Genomic DNA, 24,742 nt, shown 5'->3' with positions numbered 1-24,742 from the left:
TCTCACAACAATTTGTACAGTGCTCTATTATAACACTTTTCACACTGCTACACAGTAACTCTTGGTTTACATATTTGTCTCCTTCACCAAACAGTAAGCTCCTTGAGGGCATGAACTCTCTTACTGCATGTTGAATCTCATGCCATTTCAGCTACCACATTGTTGAAGACTAAACAGATGGGAAAATAGTGCCCAGAACTGATGAGGAGGTGGGAGAAGGGGATGCTGCCCCCCTGCTGCTTGGAGCAGCCTGTATGCCATTTCTAGGAATTATCCTATTAATATATTGATATTATGCACAAAGATGTTCTGTATGGTGATGTCCATTTGCAGTATGGTCTGCAATACTGAAAAGCTAAAATCAACCTATATTTCTATCAGAAGTGAGGAGATTAAGAATGTGTGGCTGGGGAATTCATGCAGAGTTCAGAACGGAAGTAGCTGATGGCAAACTCACTTGCTACTGCAGTTGATGGCCAAATTGAGCTGCACAAGCTGGAAGCCATAGAGGACATCACATACCAGCTCTGATATTTTTGGAACATTACCTGCCTGCTGGCCAGACAACCGTGCTCCTCCAGGTACCCCAGTGAGGCCTGCCCTGCCTGCACCTCCTCAGGCTATGTAGACCACAGCCTGAGGAGCCTTAACATCACCTCCCTTCTGCACCTGCGAGTGAATCATCACAAAATTTCATGATTGGCTTAAAGTGAAGGAAATAAAAGTAAAATCACTTTAGATCACTTTTTTAAAAAAGTGAACTGGTTAAGAGAGTTCAATGTAATACTATGCAACCATGGAAAAAAAATGAAATAGATTTATACTCGTACATACTGACAAGGAAAGGTGACCAGAATATTTTATTTAAAAATAAGCCAAAAACTGTTTGTATAGAATGCTACAGTTTGTGTTTAAAACAAAAAGGATAGACTTGCACACAGATGTGTTAAAATGTCTGGAAGCCTACACAAGCAACCACTAAATAGTATCTTTAAAGAATGTCAGTGAAGTGAATGGGCAAGGTTTGGGGGGAAATTTTACTTTTCACTTTACACCTTTATTATTGATGGGTTTTTCTTAGAGCTAAAAGTATATATTTTTGTAATTAAAAATCTAAGAAAAACAGCCCTGGCTAGTGTAGCTCAGTGGATTGAGCACGGGCCTGCGAACCAAAACATCGAGGTTCAATTCCCTGTCAGGGCACATGCCTGGGCTGGAGGCCAGTTCCCAGCAGGGGCCAGATCCCAGCAGGGGATGCACCAGAAGCAACCACACATTGATATTTCTCTCCTTCCCTTCCCTTCCAAAGATAAATAAAATTTTTTAAAAATCTAAGAAAAACAGCTTTGCACAGTGACAGTATCGTAGCCAATGAAGTTTATCCGAGGCGTGACTATTGCTAATTAAAAAATCTAAGAAAAACACTTTAAAATGTTGAATCTCGGTCTCCCTGTATCCATCTCCAGCCTCCACATATTTGGCACCAAGTAGGTGTTCAAGATTGGACAGATGAACTACTCTTGCTAGAGAAACTCTCCTGCCCAGGCCCAGAGCCCTTCTCCTGGGAACTGGCTGCAAAGCAGGAGAGGCGGATCTCTGGTGATCAGGCAAACTTCCATCCTTCCCAGCCTACACATTAGGGACTCACTTGAAAGTGAAAGTCTAAAATAAGGTCCTCGATGCGTGTTCGTGTGTGTGTGTGTGTGTGTGTGTGTGTGTAGTAATAACAATGGCCTCTATCACTTACCAAGCACCTACTAATTGCCAGCACCTGTGTTGAGTGCTTCACAGACGCTTCCTCTTTTAATCCTATCAGCCCTGAGGTAGCTATTGTTGAGTCCTGTTTTATCTAGGAGGAGGAAGCAGAGGGTGAGCAAGCGAGCTTCAGCCCTAACTCCTGCACCCTTTACCATAGTAACTGGGTTATGGAAGGAATAGGATAAAAGAAACTTAGTCTTTATGGAAACTCCCTGCTCCAAAACAAAGTCTAGCCAGCATCAGTGAAAGCAAGAGAGATTAGAGAGCAAGGTCTTTCACATTCGCAGACCACATGAGCACCCAAAACTCTTTTATTCAGCTCTGAATGGCATAACAATGATTATCACTTCTGCTTACAAAGCCTCACTGTCAGGAGGTTTACACTGGTATTCGTTAATGTACACAATAGTGCAATGTAGGTGTTATTACCTCCACTTTATGGAGGAGGAAACTAAGGCTCAGAGAGGTTGTGGTTTTCCCAATGACACAGCACGGACAAGACATAGCTGGACTGGAATTTGTCCGCCTCACTCCAAAGTCAGTGTTTTCACAAGGCCATACCGTTGACACCTTCAGGAGAGCCTGAAGCAGCATTCTGTGTCAACACAAAGTGAACTCCAGACTGGAATTAATTACTCTTCCCTACTTCCACAGAGGGTTCCCCACCCCCACCCCCTCCAACCTCCCTCCCCAGTGCAAAGCTGGGGCACCATGTAGCAGGTACGACCTCTGCTGCTGCACAACCACTGCTCCAAGGGTTACCGACCGTTCGTGTGTCTCAGCAGAAAGAGGGCTCAAACCTCCCCTCCACGCAACAACCTTCAGTGAAAGTAATAAAGATTTGGCAGCCATCCTGTAAGACTGTTGATTCTGGTCCTGAAACCCGCGGATACCACTACCCATCTCCTTCTCAGACACTTCTTTATCAAAGTTTTATTAGGCCCAGCTCGCGGTACTTCCATCTAGGCATCTCATTACAGAGCAAGGACACTTTAGCCATTTGTCACACCACCACCCAGGCAGAATTTTCAAGGCCAGCAACGGAGATGAATTGGAAGAGAGTTATAAATCTCCTTGCCCCTTTTCCCTTCCTGCATTTGCTGTCCCAACCCACCTACTACTTCACAGCTGCAACTAGATTATTCCCATTCTTAAAAGCATCTCTGACAATCTTACTTCTGCTCATTTATTCACACGTACCTTTCCCTGGAACTCATTTCCCCCGTCTGAAATCTATCTTATACTTTGAACTCCTATCTCACCTAATATTTGCTTATCTCTTGGCGCTTGTCACATTACATATTTTCATAACAATTATTTAAAACATTTTTATTCTCCTACTTCACTATAAACTACTTTTGTGACCTCAGAGTACTGCACCAGACACTGGATAGATATCTGTATAATATACATAAGATAAATTATGGAGTTATTTTTATTTTCCTCTAATTTCTGTGAGTGATTTCTCTCCTCTACCCACAAAAAGGTAGCCAGATCTTAATTATTTCCTAGTTGAAGACGCTTAAGTTTCAGGTTCAAAAATCAACTTCCCAGGCACTCAGAAGACAATTTTCAGAAACACTTTTGAAAAGCGTGGGCGTTTTGAGAAACTGATTCAAAAGGGAAATGGATGGGAATGCTTTGAATGGAGGAAGCAAAAATCTGTGGAAGGAAAGGTTAGAGAAGGCACCGCGTTTGTGAATTTGTGCATAACAGCACCCAAGAATGAGGAAATGTGGAAGTCTGCCCCCTATACACCTTGGCCTCGAGAGCAAAGGCAAGGGTCTCTCTGAGCAAGTTTGGAATATAAACCACTGTGAAGAGCCCAACATAAACAGGAGGATTAGCACTCACATCAGTAGGAGTCACCCTAACAATGAAGCCATCATTAAGTAAGGACCTGCCTCTACACTACTTTTTTGGCGGAAGAATCTTAGTTCAAATCATCCAATAGCCTTCAGTCTTTCCACTGTCGCGTCCTTCCTCAATTTCTTCCTCCAAGCTTCCCTTCCCCATCTGCACCCCTCATCCCTGCGTCAGGCCCTCCTTCAGAGGTCCCTTCTCCAACCCTCCCCAGTGCCCTGTCTCTTCCCCTCTGCCGGTTTAGGCAGTCTCTGTCCACCCTCTCTTCTAGCCCAGACAACCTCACTTCTTCCTTCTTGCCCCCCTCCCCCGCACCCTCCACCTCCGCATCCCCGACGCCAATCTCCTAATATTTCCATATTTCAATGACCACCCCCACCTCCGCGTTGAGCATAGCCCCACTCTCCCGCTCGGCCGTTGGAGGGGGCGTGGCCCCGCGAGTAACAGGTCTCCCGCCCCACACTCCGCAGGCCCGCTCGCAGACAAAGACATTCCACAGCCCCCGCCCCCTCCGCGCACTGTGGGAGGAGACACGTGTCCCGCTAGGGCTGAGTCACGTGGAAAAGAAAACGAACGAAGCCCGCGGCCATCCGCGCACGCGCACAATGCTCTAGCCTGCTTGGCCCAGAGGAAAGAGGAGAACGGAGAAACTATTACTTAGGCCTCCACGGCAGTGCGCAGGCGCTGTGGTACGACTGGGGACTTTGTTCTCCGCGGAGAGACCCAAGGGCGGCGCCGAGACTTGGATGCGCACGCGCGCCGCCTCATTTCCGGTGCTCTCTTTCGCTGGGTCGCTCGGGTCGGCTTCGGTGGCCGTCGCTCCGGCTCTCCCACCTCCGCCAACTGCCGCTCGGGCCTCCGCCGCCGCCGCGTCGCTTTCTCTATCATCGATCGCACATCCTTTCCGATGCAGCGCCGGGACGACCCCGCCGCGCGCATGAGTCGGTCCTCGGGCCGCAGCGGCTCCATGGACCCCTCAGGTGCCCACCCCTCAGTGCGTCAGGCGCCGTCTCGGCAGCCACCGCTGCCTCACCGGTCCCGGGGAGGCGGAGGAGGGTCCCGGGGGGCGGCCCGGGCTTCGCCCGCCACGCAGCCGCCACCGCTACTGCCGCCCTCGGCCACGGGTCCCGACGCGACAGTGGGCGGTCCGGCGCCGACCCCGCTGCTGCCCCCTTCAGCCACTGCCTCCGTCAAGATGGAGCCGGAGAACAAGTACCTGCCCGAACTCATGGCAGAGAAGGACTCGCTCGACCCGTCCTTCACTCACGCCATGCAGCTGCTGACGGCAGGTAAGCCGGCCTCCTGGGTCCTTCTGGGTTGCCCGGCCACCCGAGAGCCTGGGTGGTAGCGGCTTTGTTTCTCTCGCTTCCCGCCCCTCGGGGACCGAGGCAGTCGTGATCTCCCCTTCTCTTCTCATCCTCATCTTCGGGAGCTTAAGTTTCCTAGTTCCGTCGTGGCCGGAGGATGTCTAGGCTGCAGTGGAGGCCCGGAGCCGACTTGGGCGATCTCTTAGCGCAAAGATGGTGATGGATAGTGCGAAGCTCCCCGCCCCCTTGCCGACCTTTCCTCTCCCACCTTCTGCAGCTGCCCCGCGCTCCGAGAGTCTTCGAGAAATGAACCTTTATCTCCCCCTTCCCGCAGAGAGAAAGCTCCTTTGACTGTTGGTAGCGGTAGGCGCCTCAACTGAGAGTGTGGGAGGTGAAGACATTCCAAGCGGGGAGGGACTCCGGGAGGGGGGGCGGAGGTGAGATGGGGTGAGGCCGGAGTGCCCTGTCCAGCGCGCCGCGTCGCTGGTGCCGAGTCGGACTTCAGAGGTAACTGGAGCTTAAGTTCCTCCAAGGCAGGAGCAACCTGTGGGAATCGACACTTAAGGTTTTTCAAATCAGATTTCTGACTTTGACACATAAACTAATTGTTACAGAGTCGGAAGGTTGGACCCTTTTATTTTACAGAGTGTGTTCAGCATCGTTCAAGAAAGGGAAAGATGACCCTAGACACAGTGAAATTGAGTAGAGAGCGGTAAACGGTGATTGGTTGCATGACATTCTCCAACGAGATGGACAGAAATTGAGGAAGTTGTACGATGCTTGTACCTGAAAGGCTTGGTCTTTCTGATTTTTTTCTTTTTGCTTCAGTAGTGAAATAGATTAGAAATAGTCGTCTTTGTTCTCTGTAGTCGGTAGGCTAGCGCTCCTTTACTGCTCTTTACTAGCCAATTACCTAGTCGCTCTGATTTCTCCCTAAAACTCTCTCCTTTGCCATCACTTCTAATTGAAACATTGTTTTAGTAAGTATTTCTTATGATACCGAAATTTTATTAAGTAAAAATTTTCGGCCTTCAATATTGCACTCAGTAGTTGGATTCTGGCAAGGTTGATATAAATGGACAGATTGTTATAAAAATGTTTTTTGTTGTGTTGTTCTCTATCTCCCATCATTAACTGGCAAGGGGGTCTTTAAAAAGAATAAAGTATGCGGTGGTCAAGAATAAAAACATTTAAAGTGCTTACATTTTCAAGCATAGACGGTAGGTAGAAAATAGATAGGGGAGAAGGCAAGAATAGTAGGGGAATATAGAATCTACAGAACTTGACATGTGGTCATAAACTAAAGGAGGGGAGTGGTGGGGGGGTGCAGGGTGGAGGGGAATGGGGTGGAAATAGAACAACTGTAATGGCATAATCAATAAAATGTATTTTTCAAAAAATAAAGTGCTTACATTTTCAATTCAGTGCTTTGCTGGTCTGTAACACAGCTGGATTGTTTAAAGAACATACTGTTGTGTTCTTCAGGCAAGCGTTTTGAGAGTAACGAGTTCTTTTATGTTTATATTTCTCATACTGTCTTGCATATAGCAAACACCAGGTGTTTGGATTGAAAGCAACTACATCCGGATTTAGGAATGAATGTCAGACTAAGTGGTAAAGGTTTACCTGGTAGTCTTCATTTTTATTTCCTCAAATCTTTACTTAATCCAAGTAAAATTTGTGAGACTAAAATAACAAACTTTAGGACTTGAAATCGTTGGTTTGGGCTCAAAATTCTGATCCTTAGTTACATGCTCTTAGGAAACATTCTGAACCTCACTAACCTCAACTGTAAAGTAGGATGGTGAACTGTAAGGATTAAATAATGTATCAAAGCATAAGCATAGTGTTCTTTGACCTGTAATCATTAGATAATATTGGGTTGGCCAAAAAGTTCATTCTGTTTTTTCCCTTAAGATGGCTTTAGTAGCACTTAGTTGTCTTTAACTTCATTCGAAACAGTTTTATTAGATTGTATTGTGACAGCTGTCATATCAGCATACATTTAAAAAAAAACAACCAAAATTGGTGAATTTTTGTGTAGCCATTTTAATATTGAAGATGGAAGAAAATATGCTTTATTATTTCAAGAAAGATAAAAAAGCAACTGAAACAAAAGGTTTTTGCAGTGTGTGGAGAAGGTGCTGTGACCAGTTGAATGTGTTAAAAGTGGTTTGCAAAGTTTCATGCCAGAGATTTGCTGGACAATGCTTCATTGTTGGGTGGACTAGTTAAAATTGATAGTGATCAAATCAAGACATTAATTAAGAACAATAAATATACTATACAGGAGATAGCCAACATACTCAAAATACCCAAATCAATAAAGTAGTTGGTATAAATGAAAAATGTGGAAAAAACTAAATGGACTTTTTGGCCAACCCAGTATATTTCTTAGCATGAGTAAATCTTGATATATGTTGGACTCAGCTTTTAAGTTATTTTTTTTTTAAATATTTTATTTATTTATCTTTAGAGGGGAAGGGAAGGAGAGAGGGAGAGAAACATCAATGTATGGTTGCCTTTCGTGTGTCCCCTGCTGGGAACTGGCCTGCCTGCAGGGAACTGGTCTGCAACCCAGGCATATGCCCTGACTGGGAATCGAACCTCGATTGTCTGGTTCACAGGCCCGCGCTCAATCCACTGAGCTACACCAGCCAGGGCTTAAGTTATTTTTGAATGATCTAGGAAAAGGATTGTAGTAAGGTAACCAGTGGCTACAAGGAAGTATGAGACTGAGAAGACGAAACAGCAGTATTTAAGCTCTGATTATGTGTGAGAAAAAGATAACATTGTGCCAGGTACTGGTCTGAGCATGTAACATCAAATATTTAATTTTCAGAACAATTTTATGAGGAAGTTACTCTTATTATCCTCACTTTTACAGATGAGGGAGACATGCATACAGAGATTAAATTGCCCAAGCTAACAAAATTAGTAAACAGCATAACTAGGGTTTGAAGTCAGTCAGAGTCTGGATCCACACACCTAAGCCTCTCTGTCTCTCTTATATTACCTTCAACAAATTGTACTTGAAAAAATACTTGGGCAAAATACTATAAAACCCATTTGAATGCATCACAGTGCTAGCTAACAGGACAATGAAGATGACAAGGCCAAGATATAGAAAAAGGAAGCCTACAGATCAGCGCCTAACGCTTATCTTAGTTGGAGGCACCTCTGCCCATTTCCAAAGAGTTGCCACAAGGGCCAGATCGCTCTTCCCTTTTCATTCACATAGCTCTCCCTGTCCTTTTACTTTATTTTGCACTTAGCAGCAGCCGATGTATCGTATATTGTAGTTATGTGTGTGTTGATCCCCCCTTCTCCTTCACAGCTAGAATGTCAGCTCCACCACCATAGGGATCTTTTGTCTGCTTTGTTTACCACTATGTCTCCTGTTCCTTGAAGAGCATCACACAGAGTGGCCTCTTACTAAATATTTGATGGATGGATAATTTATTGTGTGATAGAAAAATATCAACACAATTAATTCTAAGGGATTTGGGTTTTGAGTATAGACTTCTATATTAGCAAAATTGATATTTAACTGTGATGACAATTAAATGCATTTGCAGATGCAAGGACTCTGTGCCCATACTTGTTTTCTGAAACAAAAATAACTTACCATTTGTGTTACATACTTAACATAATAAACATACAGTACTTTCAAGTGTATCACTATTTTTCTGCTTTCTACAATTAGATAAGTGTGTTAGTATAAATAACTCAGGAATAAGTAAACATTTAAATAGATGAACAATCCCCAGAAGATCTTGAAAGGATACTTAGAAATCTGTCTTCCAAAAGCAGTCAGTAGGGAACATGTACAGTCTGTTGGAACTTCAAAATAGTTAACTCCTTTGTTTCACTTACAGTATGCTATAGAAACATACGTAGATACACCCATTGCATTATACAGGGCTAGAAGACCTATTTAAACCAGGAAGTGGAATTGCAAAGAAATTATAGGTCAACTACAGGTATAAGTATAAATATTAGGAAAGAAAGGCAGAAGTTATCACTATTCACAACATCATGATTGTTTACCTAGAAAAGTGGTCTGTGTTGTAACTAATTTACAAGATAAAGATACACAAATAAGTAGGTTTCTGATCTACCAGCACTGGCCAATTTGAATTGACAAAGTGGTCTCATTTTTACTTTTTTAATTTATTTTTAGAGAGAGGGGAATAAGGGGAGAAAGAGAAGGAGAGAAACTTTAGTGTGTGGCTACCTCTTGCATGCCCCCAGCTGGGGACCTGGCCTCCAACCAGGCATGTGCCCTGACTGGGAATCGAACTAGCGACCCCTGGGTTCTCAGGCCAGCACTTCGTCCACTGAGCCATACCAGCCAGGGCAAAATGGCCTCATTTTTAGAATAGTATCAAATGTCATGAGATAAGCAATAAAAATCAGTTCAAAATATATGTGATCATAACAAACAATGATATTTAACCTTTATGGAGCATTTAACATGTGCCATGAGATGTTCTACTCATAATTTCACTCTCCTGGCCATTCTGTGAGGCAGAAAGAATTTTTAATCTTAATATTAAGGGTGAGGAACATTGTGATCACATTGCCAACTTAAAACTTTATTGAAGGCGATAAAGAAAGATCTGAATAAAAAGAGAAATATGTCCTGAAGGGGGGAGTGTGGAGGAAGGGAAGAAGAAATAGTGTTAAAAAATGACAGAATTTTTATTTTATTATTTTTTAATATTTATTTATTCATTTCTAGAGAGTGGGGAAGGAAGGGAGAAAGAGAGGGAGAGAAACATCAACATTTGGGTGCCTCTCATTAGCCTCCCGCCCCCGCGCCCCGGGGGTGGGGGAACCTAGCCCACAACCCAGGCATGTGAATGGACTTAGAATCGAACCGGCAACTCTGTGATTCACAGGCCAACAATCCACTGAGCCACACCAGCCAGGCCAAGATGGCAAAATTTTTAAATTAATGTGTTGATTTTTTGCATTTTTCAAGCTAATTCTAACTAAATTTATGTTTTCAACTTGACATGGTGAATATAAAGTAACGTTTAAAGAGTTCATAATGATAAATGAGAAAAATTTTGGAGACAGGAAAGATGAAAACCTGCTACATTGACAAAAAATTAAGTCAAACAAGACTAAGGGCTTGGGAGGATGTGAGATTAGAAGGAACTGAAACATTGCTGGTGGGAGTGTGAATTGGTACAACTACTTTGAGTAACAGTTGGGCATTTTATTTGAAAGTTGAACATTCAAATTCCTTAAAATTTAGCAACTTTATTCCTAAGAATTTGCCCAAAGAAACTTGAACGTGAATGCTTCATTCATAAAATGGTGCACCTTCTTCACAAAATGGTACAACTTATTTCGCTGTTGATTGGATAATGAGATTTTCAAAATGAGGTAGTTATATAGCAATGAAAATGAAAAGAACATCTCCATGCAACAATGTGGAGAAATCTTGGAGATCTCATATTACGTGAAAAAGTAAATCCCATAAGGCTACATACAGTACAATACTATTTTTGTAGAACATGTATTGGTAAGATTAAGCAAAATGTTGTTAGTATACAACACCTGTCCTGAAAAAGTCCAACTGTTGTTAATAAAATGGGAATGGTTTGCGCGACATTGAGGCAACCTGGCAGCCAAGGAGAGTGGACTGCATTGCACACATGATGACTTCACTGTACTGGTCAGTGGGGGGTGGTAGACTCCATTGAGTGAGCATGTGTACTGTGTGGCCATTGCATTCAGAATGGTTGAGTAGAGCAACAAATCTGCATCAGATTTTCTGTGAAGCTTGAACATTCCTCCACAGAAACTATTTGGATGATTCAGAAGGCATGGCTATGGGCAACTGGTGATAGGCAACTTCATCACAACAGCAGCCCACTCATACATCACATCTCACGCAGTTTTTTGGCAAAACCTTAAATCACCCAGGTGACTCAGACCCCTACAGTTCAGATTTGGTGTCCTCGACTTCTGGCTTTTCCCAAAACTAAAATTACCTTTGACAGGGAAGAGATTTCAGACCATTGATGAGATTCAGGGAAATACAACAGGGCAGCTGATGGTGATTGGGAGAACTGTGTGAGGTCCCAAGGTACTTTGAAGGGGATTGAGGCATCGTATCTCCTTTAATAAATGTCTCTATTTTTCAAAGTACATGGGCTGGATACTTTCTAGACAGACCTTGTATATATCTCATAAAGCAGTTTTTTACAAAATTAAACATGTATACCACCCAGCAATTGTACTCTTGGGCATTTATTCCAAAGCTATTAAAACTTAGGTTCATATAATACTTATACATGAATGTTCATAGCAGCTAATCACATTGGGTAAAAACTAAAACCACATGTCTCCAATACGTGAATAGTTAAACCATGATACAGCATACCATGAAATACTACCCAGTAATAAAAAGAAATGAACTATTGATGAATGCAGGAATTTGTGTATGTCTCAAGAGAATTATGCTGAGTGAAAAACAGTAACAAAAGGTTACATACTCTGTAATTCCACTAGTTTAACATTCTTGAAAAGACGATAAGATGAAGAACAGATTAGTGATTGCCAGTGGTGAGGAAGAAATGGAGGGAGGGGACGATAGCTATGAAAGTGTAGCTCGGAGGATCCTCATGGTGGAACTGAACTGTACCTTGACGGTGGTGGTGGTTACATGAATTTGATTAAATTGCATAAAACTGAAGCCACACCCAAATCAGTGCACATAAAACTGTAAAAAAAAGTGGCATGTAAAACTGAATAAAGTCAACAGGTAGTATTAATGTTAATTTTCTGATTATGATATTGTATTATAGATATGCAAAATGTTATGGAGAAAGCTGGGGGAACTGTATATGAGATCTCATATGTTACAACTACACATAAATTGACAATTACCTTGAAAATTTTTTCTAGAAAAATAACCCTAACCTCTAAATTGTGCCATAAAAGATCTGGGAGGCCATAGGCGATAAGCCATAATCCTCTTTAGAAGTAAGAAGGGAAGACTAAGAATGTCACATACCAGGCTTGTAGCAGAGATGGGAATGAACCCCAGTTATGTCTAGCTTCAAAACTGCTCTTTCTTTTGAAACATACTTTAAAAAAATTCTCATCCTTAAGAGCTACCAAAAATGGAAAGATTAAGTTCTAGTAAAAGAATAAAGGAAATGCCACAAGATTAGTTGAATTTGCTCTGACTGATACAAGGAGTGACATGGGTTTAAGTACCTGCTTTGTCACTAGTTTTGTGATCTTGGACAAGTTACATAACTTCTGAGCCCAGGTTTGTCCAGTTGTTAAATGGGGATAATCCTGGTTAAAAAGACAAAATGAAACAACACAAAATTCCTGACACATAGCAGACATTGGATATGATTATTGAAAGTGTCTGGCAAGGAAACAGATGGGTCACCTTTCTGTTGTTTACACCTTAGCTTTCCTTTTCTTTGACTCTTGGGACATTAAGGTCTCCAGAGGCCCAGATCATTTAAAGGAGTTAGTTTCAAAAAGGTTGTCTAGAAAGAACTTTTGCCTGAGGGTAAGCCGTTTTTAGGGAGCTTCTCCTTGACCCCCTCCCCCCAATTACATCCTACTCCTAGTTCTCTGAGAGAAATGAGGCTAAGGAGAGAAATACAGAATTGAAAAAGAAAAAAGGATAAGGCAACTAAACTGAACATCTGAGGCACCTGCAGAGCTCTTTTATTGCCTTTAGCTGCATGACAGTATTTGAGATTATAAACTGTTACCTCCCAGATTATACAAAATAAGCTTTTCTTGTTTAAAGAAATCCCTCCACCCCGAGACACACACACACCACACCACACCACACCACACCACACCACACCACACCACACCACCCCACCCCCATTAAGAGGCAATAATAAAAGCATAAGTTTTGGAGTTTAAAATAACCTGGGTTTTAATCCTTAATTTTAGTACTTTAGTAGCTTTTGTGATTTATCAATTTCTCTGAGTTCGTTTTGTCCATTTGAAAATGGAGATTGTGCCAGCTACTTAACTGAGTTATTTTTTAGGACAAGCGAGGTAATATTTGTACTATGTTTTATAAGAAGTAAGCATTGAGTAAGTGTTCAGTCCTTCCCCTTCCAAACATGGAAGGTGACCCTTCTTGAGACTCAGGTTGCCCCTTTGTCTTTTGCTTTCCAGGCTAACCTGCTCTGATTCTTTTCTTTTCAATTCTCAGTTTTATTTAAATCATTGTTCTTTTCTGTTCTCTAAAAATGCTTTATTATTCTTTTAAAAATTGTGAGATAAATTGGACAGAGCAATTCTGATTAAGATCTAATTCAAAATATAGATGGATGCATGTTGTAGGAAGCCCTAAATTCACAAGGTGTATTACAGTGTGTATAAACAAAGCTACGAGATTTAGTTTTGTACTCCCAATTCTGATAGAGTACAACTGATTAATAGACTTTGAATCTTATCTTGCAGTAATCAAGTAAAGCTTCTGGAAAGTGGTATAAAATACAGCTGAAAGCCCTAACTAAACAATAGCAATTAAGAAACACTGAGGGACAGAGATAAAATAAAGTATGTAATTTGTTCCACATTTGTAGAAGCTCCTCAGTGATGTTTTATATCAAAAATGTGGCATTAGAACTTTTAAGAACTGAGTACCCACTTTTCCAGCCTGAAAACTCAAGAAAAAATGTATTCAGAGATGGGAAACTCAAAACTAGTAACTACAAAAAGTTAACATTAGCAGTAGGTGGGAAAGGATGGAGGTTTAGGATATACCACTAGCAAAACAGCAAACAAATAGATATTCAGTGAAGCATTTAGTCTGTTAATTGAAAAGTCAGATTTGTTCTCTATTCCAAGCAATGAAACATAAGTGTATGAAAAGCACTGCCATTTACAGTTCTTATAGGAGTAAATGTGTAGTTAAGAATGCTTAGAATACGATTAGCAGTTTTGTCAAAAAGCAAGGGAGTACGTACTCTCGGGCAGAAGTAGGTCACTTAGCTTACTGTGTACTATAACATCTAAAATTAGGCTTTTTAATAAACGGAAAGCTTTCTATTTGAAATTCTGAACTCTTAACAAAGTCTGTTAAAGTCAAAGTAACTTTCCTTTATCTGTGTACTTTATAGCTGAACTTAGTCTAAACATTTTTTACAACTTAAAATTATACATTTGCAGAATGTCTTTGAAGTAGTATATTTTTATCCTAAACCAGTGGTTTTCAAAGTGTGGTCCCTAGACCAGCAATATCATCAACATTACCTGGTCACTTGTTAGAACTGCAAATTTCTAACACAAACACCAGAGTGGGGTTTGGACCCAGCAATCCAGTATAAGATTTCCAAGTGATTCTGGTGCATACTGAAGTTTGAGATTCCCCCTTGCCTTAGAATTATGAAAGGTGGAAACACTGTGGGAATGTTATATGAGAACACTCTGTTACTTAGAATGTTCCACTGATTTTAGGAATATCAATTTATTGACTGTTCTCAGTGGATTATAAAACCTTTAGTTGCTGTTCATTATCTACACACTTTGCCCCCATCTCTGCTAGTATTCCAATCATAGCAGTTAACTATACTTCATTGCTGACTTCATTACCTAGGGACCTTGCTACATAAACATAGTGAAGATAGGGACCATATCTGACTTGTTATGGTGTGTTGCCTACACTTAGGATAGCTGCCTCGCTCTTAGTAAGTCTCGCATAGTGATTAATACTTGATTATACCTGTATCTCTTCTTTCTTCTGCCTCTTTTTAGAAAGCACTCAGAACACTTCCAATAGGTGGATGGATAGATGAAATTCCCTAATGATAAGAAATATTTTTGGATGCTAAGGTGTTCTACCTGATAAAACTGTCTTAATCTGTGAATTAAAGTACCTTGGTGCATTTTTTTCCTTTAGGACATTGAATTTGGGCTAGCTACTATAAACATCTTCATAAGGAGTGGACTTTCATTAACATGTGTATGTATGTTACTCTGTTTTTATAGCAACCTCATGAAGTAGATATCACCTTCATTTTATATTATAAATGAGGAAACTAAAAATCTGAGCGAACTTTCCAATACCTTTTCCAAGCTCACACAACTAGTGAGTGGCAAAGACCAGGTCTTTCAGACTCTTAATGACCACTACTACCCAAAATACTACTGTTGCCCTGTCTGGGTAGCTCAGTTGATTAGAGCATCATCCTGACACACCAAGTTTGTGGGTTCTGTCCCCAGTCAGGGCACATAAAAGAATCAACCAATGAATGTATAAGTGAAGCAACAAATCTGTTTCTCTACCCCTCTCTCAAATCAATAATTTTAAAAAAATTTAAAAGTGTTACTATCACAGTGGAATTTTAACGGGACTCTCTATTGTATATTTTTATTGTGGTTGTTATTTTAATCACCTGAGGACATTTATGTAGAGACATTCACGTGGGGGTGGGGTGACAGAGCAGGCTGCTCTTAAGATTTTAGAGAGGAAGGGGGAGAGAGAGATTGATCGGTTGCCTCCAGTACACGCCTGCAACCCTTCAGTGTACAGGATGAGCTCCAACCAACTGAACCATCCAGCAAGGGCTTTGTTGTATATTTAAATTATTGATTTATTTTGTCCTGTGTGGTGTGGCTCAGTGGGTTGAGCACTGGCCTGAGAATCAAAAGGTTACTGGTTTGATTCCCAGTCAGGGAATATGTCTGGGTTGAGAGCCAGGTTCCTAGTTGGGGGCATGTGAGAGGCAACCAATCAATCTTTCTCTACCTCTCTTTCTCCCTCCCTTGCCCTCTCTTAATAAATTAAAATTTAAAAATAAATAAATTATTGACTTCTTCATTAAGATATGACTTCGTACTTTTTCTTAGTGCAGATTACTTTTTTTTTTTTTGTAGGTCATTTATCCCCTTCCCCCACCTCTCCCTATTAGTTCTGTTGAATTTGTTTATTCTAAGAAACATTTGAATGTTTCTTATGTAGAGACATTCACATGGGGGTGGGGTGACAGAGCAGGCTGCTCTTACTAGAAGCAGGCTTTGGCTTTCCTAGTCAACTTCATTTAGCATTGGTGCTTTTAGTCACTATCTGAAATTAGCACATTCATCTGAACCATTTGGTGTCATTACATGGTACTTCATGTTTTTGCTTTATACAGACTTGGAAATTTGCCTTTATTCACCAGAACAAAACTTAATTAAATTCTGTTTTGTTTATTCAGAAATTGAGAAGATTCAGAAGGGGCTTTCAAAAAAGGATGATGAAGAAAATTACTTGGACTTATTTTCTCATAAGAACATGAAGCTGAAGGAGCGGGTACTGATACCTGTCAAGCAGTATCCCAAGGTAGGGCAAAAAGTCCATCACGTCTCTGTCTTTACATGTGTGAGTTATAGGCTGTGATAATGACTTAAGAGATCATGATGCATCAGAAACATAAGCCTGTGAAGCTTCTCTTCCATACTTATGTACTTGTTTCTGGCAGTTGAAACCAGTAAGTCCATAACTAATTGCATAGCTATACCCAAAAGAAATGCGATCATCTTTTTATTTATCAGAAAGTTTTATCCTCAAATGTTTGTTCTAGCTCTAAGGTCAGAGTAAAAAACTGAACCCTAAAGGGCTGTTCTGTCAAAAGATTAACATGAAATCTAGATAAAGGAAATTATAACATAAATCCTTGATGAGATAGAGTTAATTTTTTTTAAAGTTTTATTTTAAACTGTCTTTTTAAAAAATATTTTATTTATTTTTTAATATTTTATTTTTAAATACTAGGCAATGAGGGACAAATACCCATATGATCACACATTTAACTGGAACATAATCAACAAAAGAAAAAAAGCAAACAAAATATAACCAGAGACATTGAAATTAAGAACAATCAAACAATAGCCAGAGGGGAGAGGGGAAGGGACAGTGTGGGGGAGGGTTCAGGAACTATTATAAAAGATTCGTGGACAAAACCAAAGGGAAGAGTTGAAGGAAGGGAGGGAGGTGGCTTTAGCTGGGGTGAGGGGGAAATGCAGCCAACTGTAATTGAACAACAATAAAATAATTTTTAAAAAGTAATTAAAAATTTATTTTATTTTATTTATTTATTTTTAGAGAGGGTGGGGGGAGGATGAGAGGGAGAGAAAAATCAATGTGCGAAAGAAACATGGGTGCATGCCCCAACCAGGGACCGGGCCAGCATTCACACCAGCCAGGGCTCAAAGTTTCACTTTTAAATAAGTGCTTTCTCCTCTTCTTTTTTCCTTTTTTCCAGGAAAGCAATTCATTATATTTAGTTTACCAAAAAATTTTTACTAAAAAAGGATGCCATATGTCTATTCTGAGGTGACTTCCTTAAAAATGTCTATGTATGTGTTAAAGTACTAGAAGTTGTAGTGTGATACAGAAAGAGCATCAGACTACATCGGGGATTCCAAAATTAAGCCTAGGAACTGCCATTTTATAATCTTAGGCTGGTCACTTTATCAGTACAACCTCAGTATATCCTCCAATAAAATGGGAATGGAACTCTTCCTGTTTTACAGCGTCCGAAGATCAAATGAGACATTAGATGTGGAAATGTTTTATAGGAGTTTGTGTATTTAGAAATGTTTTTATTTTCTCTCAGTTCAATTTTGTGGGGAAGATCCTTGGGCCACAAGGGAATACTATCAAAAGACTGCAAGAAGAGACTGGTGCAAAGATCTCCGTGTTGGGAAAGGGCTCAATGAGAGACAAAGCCAAGGTAAGCTCACAGAGTAAAGCAAGAAGACACTGTAATGTCTTCTTGTAGCTCAGGATCTAGTACGAATGCCTTAGGTAGCTAGCACTTGTATGTGTACAGAATGTGACTCCTTTATGTAGTAGATGTAAGAGATTATAGACCAAGTTGGTTTATTTGCTTGGTAACCCTGAAAGAGCTTGTGTGCACCCTGGTGATTGTTTTCTTTCTGACTTATGACTACATTAGTAATGGAAACAGCAGTGGCAGCTATGGCATTAGGAAGCTTATCTGTAAAAACTGGAAGGAGAGCTGTGTACTAAAATTTACCCAGACTGAAAACATTAAAATGTGAATAGCACTTTCCCTTTCTAGTAACATGAATAAGTGACTGCAATAATGTTGTAAGTGCAGGTAAGTCTGAGGATTAGTTGTCTGGGTTGTTTCATAGCCAGCTGGAATGTGAGGCCTGCTGAAAGAAGGCATGAGTAATCCTGACAGCAGAACCTGATGCTTATTTCTTTTCATGCCGTAGCCCCATACGTGTTGTGTACTCTTTGTAAGTAGTGAGAAACATCACACCAAAATGAATGGTCTTAGCCTTCTAGAGTCAGGTTTTAGATGAGACATACCTGCTCCGCCTTAAAACTTTCTCTTTCAGCCCTCCTTTCATGCAGCCTAATTGATGAACATTGTTTTCTCATACCCTCTTTGTCTACTCCCAGTTCTCACTAGAAGAATACAGTTAGAACTAAAGTATGTTATTCTAGCTAATGAGATATACATGAGGTTTTCTTCTATCCTGATTTCTTTCCTCTAGAACTTCCCAGGCCATGTAAGCAGATAAGAAGGGCTGGTAATTAATAGCTTTGCCTGGGATTTAAAAGCAAATGCTTGGCAGTAAATGAATGACTCAAAGATTGGTGAACAGTGTGGAGATTCTTTAAAAAATTAAAAATAGAGCTGCCATACGATACAATAATTTCTGGGTATTGATCTGAAGAAAACAAAAACACTAATTTGAAAAGATATATGTACCCCTATGTTCATTGCAGCATTGCTAGTTATAGCCAGGATAAGGAAGCGACCTAGATGTCCATCAGGAGATAAATGGATAAAAAAAGATGTGGGATGGGGGGATGCATGTGCACGCACTGAGATACTACTATTCAGCAATAAAAAAGAATGAAATTTGCCCTTTTCAACAACATGGGTGGACTTAGAGCATATTATCCTAAGTGAAATAAGTCAGAAAAAGACAACTACTGTATGATCTCATTTATATGTGGACTCTAAAAACAAAGTAAATGAATAGACAAAACAGAAACACTCATAGGGAAGAAGCTGATGGTTGCCAAAGGGAAAGGGTGAGGGGATGAGAATAAAATTAATTAAAATTTATTTTACTGTGCTTTTTATTTTCACTTTTATTTCTGTCAAAAAAATTACTAAACATGAAAATTATCAAATGTGAGATGACAAAGGAAGAAAATCAGTTGATAGAAAAAGACCCAGAAATGATAGAAATTTTGGGATTCACAGAAAAGATTCTAAAATAGTTATTATAAATATAATAAATTTGTTCAAATATATAGAGGAAAAACAATTAGATGAAATTATAGAAAATGAAAATGTAATAGCTTAAATGCAGATTTCACTTGATGGACATAAGATAATGTAAGACTGACAGAAAAAAACTAGGAGGGAGTAGAAATCAGAGAACCTAAAGGTAGGATTTTCTCCCTGGCTGGTGTGGCTCAGTGTTTTAAGTGTCGACCTGCAAAGCAAAGGGTTGCTGGTTCGATTCCCAATCAGTGCACATGTTGCAGGCCAGGTCCCCAGTGAGGGGCGCATGAGAGGCAACCACACATTGATGTTTCTCTCCCTCCCTTTCTCCTTCGCTTCCCCTCTCTCTAAAAATAAATAAATAAAAATCTTTAAAGGTAGGACTTTTCAAGCCAAAGTATAAAGATAAAAAAGACTGGAAGGAAATGAGTCTTAGTTGCCTGGGCAACATTATCATGCAATCTAGCATATATACAATTGTAGTTCTAGGAGAGGATTCAGGGGCAGAAAACAATTAAGGAAAGAAATAAAACTAAGCAAAAGTAAATGCTTGGCAGTGAATCAATCATTGGCAAACAGCCTGACCCATGTTGCTCAGTTGGTTGGGCGTCATCCCACAAAGAGAGAGGTTGGTGCTGGTTTGTTCCCAGGCAGGCCACATGCCTAGTCTGTGGGTTTGGTCCCTGGTCAGGGGTGCATATGAGAGGCAACCAACTGATGTTTCTCTCTTGCATCGATGTTTCTCTCTTGCATCGATGTTTCTCTCTCTTGCTTTCTTTCTCCCTTTCCCTCTCTCTAAAAATTAGTAAATAAAAAAAATAATTAGCAAACAGCTATTATCCGAATGGAGACGGAGTTGTGACTACAGCAGGGATTCAACACAGTAGGTAACTTTTAGCAGCAGTAGACCAATGGCAGGCATAGCAGGTTATGTAAATTACTGTTCTCCAGAGCTTGTTTTACTTTCTTCTTATGCTTTACTGTGTTCCTTAAATGTTACAGTTATTTCTTGGTGTCCCTTTGGCCTTGAGGTAAAAGTATCATTAACTCCCTAACTGGTGTGATATGACATTTTGTTCTTGTTTTTCTATAGGAGGAAGAGCTGCGCAAAGGCGGAGACCCCAAATATGCCCATTTGAATATGGATTTGCATGTCTTCATTGAAGTCTTTGGACCCCCATGTGAGGCCTATGCTCTTATGGCCCATGCTATGGAGGAAGTCAAGAAGTTTCTAGTACCAGTAAGGAAATTCATATCCTGTATCTTTTGAGCAAGAGGGAACTGGATCTTGTGCTGTTGCAAACGCAGGGGTTCTTAACCAGTGTCACTTTGTAACCTGAAATTGCATACCAAATCATGCACTTAATGTTTGTTTTCATGAGGTTTGTTTTCTGTCACTTGTCCCAGGTTTTCAAAGCACCCTGCCCCAAGGCCACTCCACCCAGCTTTGTCTAGTATAGTTTTGGTTATATATCGGTATCTTAAACCCACAGTGTGTCTGGCATTCTAATACCTGGTTAACAAAGATTTAACAGGATCTTCGCTGAGCTAAGTATTTTGGTACTACTGTGGAGCCAGGAGGTTATGATAGGAGAATGACTAAGAGGGTCATAAACCCCTTGTGCCCAAGGGTTTGTGTTCTAGAGAGTCAAGAGAATAACAGCAAGAAGTTTCTAGTATCCAGTCTTAATGGATTAAATTTGACCTGTGTGCATCAGGGATTTTTTGCCTAGAGGAGTTTGTTCAGGCAGAGTTTGATTGGAAAGAGACATGGTTACTACAGGCTTGACTGTTGATGGTATTAAATAGATCGGTATGCAGTTCCTTTTTTAAAAATTTTTATTTACTGATTTTAGAGAGAGGGAGGGAGAGAAACATCCATTTGTTGTGCCACTTAGTTATGCATTTGTTGGTTGCTTCTTGTACATGTCCTGACCGGGGATCAAACCCACAACCTTGGCTTATTAGGATGATGCTCCAACTGAGCTCTGTAGCCAGGGCTGGTGTACAGATCCTTTAAGAATGTAACTGAGGCCCAGGAAGAGTTAGAATAGGCAAGGTTAAGGTTTATTCTTTGAATAATTTTTTGCCTTTTAGCAAGAGTTGGTAGTTGTTAGAATTAACATGCTACTATTGAATATTTAATAACCAAGGTTGAATCTGGAACCTTAGTATTTGGAATGCTATTCAACTAGAACTGAGTAAGCATTATATTTTTGTCACTGAAACTAAGAGGAAATAAGCTACAATTCTTGGTTTTCTTGAATATGTCAAATGAGGGAGTTAGAACTAAATGTAGTATCAGAGATTGTGAGGATTGGTAGAGCAAAAATTTATAAGCAGTATGTACCTATAATGCTGAGCCCCAGGGATTCCAACCCCGTCGCAAATGTCTCAGCAGCTGCTTTGCTTCCAGGTACCTTACTTTCAGTACAGTGTTGAACATGAAACAGCCAGTTTTAAATATGCTGGAGAAAAACCCAGAGCTGGTAAATCTTCTCTTAAGGAAATTCTGTTTGAGGCATTATATTGAAACATACTGAGCCATCCAGTTTCTGAAGGATGACAGGGGAATGGCCGTCTTTTCTTTATCATTAATCTCAGCTTTTTTCTCAGAAGGAATTGATTTATAAGGCTTCTATATAAATGGACTTTCAAAAAAGATGCCTGCCAGGGAGATTTGGGTTTCCCCGGTGTTGATGTTGTGGTTGGGAGATTCTAAGCAAATTGGCTGTCCTTGGTCACTTCATTCTCCAGTATGAGTCTCAAGCAGCAGTAATGTGTAAGGTAGGAGGAAAAGGTAAAGAGCTATGAAGGGACATTTCTGTGGAGTCAAGAATTTTCTATTCTTGAAGCTGTATCCAGCTAGAATGTATACAAAATGCACTTTGTATGAAAACTTAATACTTAAAAAGTATTAAGACTCAATGGCCTCTGGCCCTAGCTAGGTCAGTCGCTTAGAGTGTCATCCCAATATGCCAGGGGTTGTAGATTCAGTTCCCAGTCAAGGCACATAGAAGAATCAGCCAAAAAAATATATAACTTAGTGAAACAACAAATTGATATTTTTCTCCACCCACCCCCCCACTTCCTCTCTCCAAAAAATCAGTAAAATTTTTTTTAAAAAGACTGAATGGCTCTCATCAGGAAATAATGTGAAAAGATTCGCAGATGACACCTGACTCAATTCTTCCCTCTTGTGAAGAAAAGAATAAGCCTATTTTTGCATCTATGACCAGAGTTGTTCATTGCCCCTTGGAACCATTAACTATAATCAGAGAAACTTCCTCGTGCAGTAGGAAGGGCACTGGACTGGGAGCTTTATCTGTATCATGTTGGACAAATTTTTTTTAAGATTAATTAATTAATTTGTTTATTTGTTTGTTTTTAGAGGGAAAAAGAGAGGGAAAGAAATGTCAATGTATGCTTGCCACTCAAATGCCCTCTACTGGGGATGTGGCCTGCAACCCAGGCATGTGTCCTGACTGGGAATTGAACCAGCAACTCTTTGGTTTGCTGGCCTGTGCTCAGTCCACTGAGCCACACTAGCCAGGTCTTGGACAAATTATTGTTTCACTTTTCTGAGCTTTGTTCATCTCAAACACATGTTAAATATCTGGTAGGTGCCTTGGATCTACAGTTACAAAAATGGCTCCTGGCAGCTCATAGTCTAGTGAGAAAGATAAACAATTCTAAAATGATGTGGTAAGTGCTTGGGTAGGGAAAATTAACGTGATGCTGTGGGACTGGGGATGGCATCAAGTGAAAATTTTTCAAAAGAGGTAGTATTTTAGATTAAGTCTTATAAGAGTGGGTTAGAGTCCTTCAGGTAGGACCCCCCACACACACAAAAAAAGGCATTATAGTCTATTAATTCAAAGCCTAGATTCGGAATTCACATCTAGAGTCTGCCACTTACTAGCACTATGTTCCTAAGCAGGTTTCTTTATACTCCGTGAATCTGTTTTCCCAACTGTTAAAAAAAGAAGATCCGCTTACTTACTTCAGGGTTATTTTTAAGATCAAACTGAAAAAAAATCTATGTAAAGCTTATTATATAATGCCCAATGCATACAGCTTAATTGATGGTAGTGGCTTTAATTTTTCTAGGAAGAAGAAACTATTTGCAAGAATAGATGTGTAAGACTATGCCAGGTTCTGAACTACAGGTTGTTCAGTATGGCTTCAAAGGAGGTTATACTTGGAGGGAGGATGGAAGTGATGATCTGGGGAGCTAAGGCAGGGACAACATCATGAAGAGCTGTGACATTTTAATAAAGATGAGGTACTTGCCTCAAAGATGTGACAGGTAGGACACCATTTGACTTGAGAGAATAAATGACCTCTGAGACATCATCTGGACTTTCACATCTGTTCTTAGTATTCAGGCTCATGTGGGCTAGATGACTTCCCAGCAAAAAGTAGAGATGGTGCACAACACGCCCTCTCATTATCTTTCACTCGCAGGACATGATGGATGATATCTGCCAGGAGCAATTTCTAGAGCTCTCCTACTTGAATGGAGTACCAGAGCCCTCTCGAGGGCGGGGGGTGCCAGTGAGAGGCCGGGGAGCTGCCCCTCCTCCTCCACCTGTTCCCAGGTAAAAATAATATAGACTTCCAGAAAGAGGATGTAAATTTGGCTGCTAGTACCATCTCTCTCTCAGTGGTGCTCTCATCTCCAGCTTGTAGTATCAGAATTTGTATCCTTCACTGAGTAGAATTCTAGTTTTGGGGCACTTTGGCTGTAGTCAAGAGCAGAAGTCCTGCTGAGACTTTGGGTCTTTTAATTTTGAACAGTTCTGGCATTTTTTTAAATGATCTCCAACTTCAGAATTTCACCTTTTGTCGCTGTTTATTTACGGAGTGTTAAGATTCTTTAAGGGAGTCGTGGGACCTGGGAAATCTTCCGTTATGGGTCTTTTATCTACCCATACATTCCTCTGTGGTTTAATAATCATCCTTTTAACATCATGAAACTAGCTAACTCCAGAATTTGTAAACAGATCTAACCATGAATGTAGCCTTTTTATAAAAAGCTTTATTTAAAATAAACTTCTTAGATGGTATATTGTGGAATTATGCACCCGAAACCTGTATGATTTTGTTAACTGGTGTCACCCCAATAAATTCAATAAGAAGGAGGGAAAACTTTCTTTTTGCAGGGGCCGTGGTGTTGTACCACCTCGAGGAGCTTTGGTGCGTGGTACACCAGTGAGAGGAGCCATCACCAGAGGAGCCACTGTGACTCGAGGAGTGCCACCCCCACCTACTGTGAGGGGTGCTCCAGCACCAAGAGCACGGACAGCAGGCATCCAGAGAATACCTTTGCCTCCACCCCCTGCACCAGAGACATATGAAGACTATGTAAGAAGTTTGAACATTGTGCTATTCCCCCTACCTAGAAGGTTGCCAAACGAAGTTGAATGACAGGGCCTTGACCCTTGATGTGGGCGGCAGAGACTGTAAGAATTAGATTCTGCTCTTTTTCTCTTGCTGTGGGAAGATTTCTTCATTTTAAGCATGGTTTACTACTATATGTATGTT

The 24,742-nt window shown here is 40.6% G+C and overlaps 1 protein-coding gene and 1 pseudogene across 2 annotated transcripts in view; both read left to right on the top strand.

The window, feature by feature from the left end:
* Positions 1-1,342: 1,342 nt before the first annotated feature.
* On the top strand, positions 1,343-1,453 carry LOC119052529 (uncharacterized; annotated as a pseudogene).
* A 2,816-nt stretch (positions 1,454-4,269) lies between these two features.
* Positions 4,270-24,742, top strand: part of KHDRBS1 (KH RNA binding domain containing, signal transduction associated 1) — a 35,538-nt gene continuing 15,065 nt past the window's right edge. Inside the window, exons 1-6 of one of the 2 annotated variants that reach the window (XR_005083093.2) lie at positions 4,270-4,910; positions 16,136-16,260; positions 17,537-17,653; positions 20,289-20,435; positions 23,663-23,796; positions 24,361-24,562. Coding sequence is in view for 1 of the 2 variants with exons in the window: in XM_037149393.2 (XP_037005288.1) it covers positions 4,529-4,910; positions 16,136-16,260; positions 17,537-17,653; positions 20,289-20,435; positions 23,663-23,796; positions 24,361-24,562 (1,107 nt within the window). In the remaining variant the exon portion in view is untranslated. The remainder of the gene's footprint in view (positions 4,911-16,135; positions 16,261-17,536; positions 17,654-20,288; positions 20,436-23,662; positions 23,797-24,360; positions 24,563-24,742) is intronic. The other variant, XM_037149393.2, reaches the window with a different exon arrangement.

The sequence above is a fragment of the Artibeus jamaicensis genome, unplaced genomic scaffold (assembly GCF_021234435.1).
Source record: "Artibeus jamaicensis isolate MK-2021 breed Jamaican fruit bat unplaced genomic scaffold, CSHL_Jam_final scaffold_847, whole genome shotgun sequence".
NCBI classification, from domain to species: Eukaryota; Metazoa; Chordata; class Mammalia; order Chiroptera; family Phyllostomidae; genus Artibeus; species Artibeus jamaicensis.
Note: the sequence above shows the minus strand (reverse complement) of the source record. Positions and strands in the feature narration are given on the sequence as shown.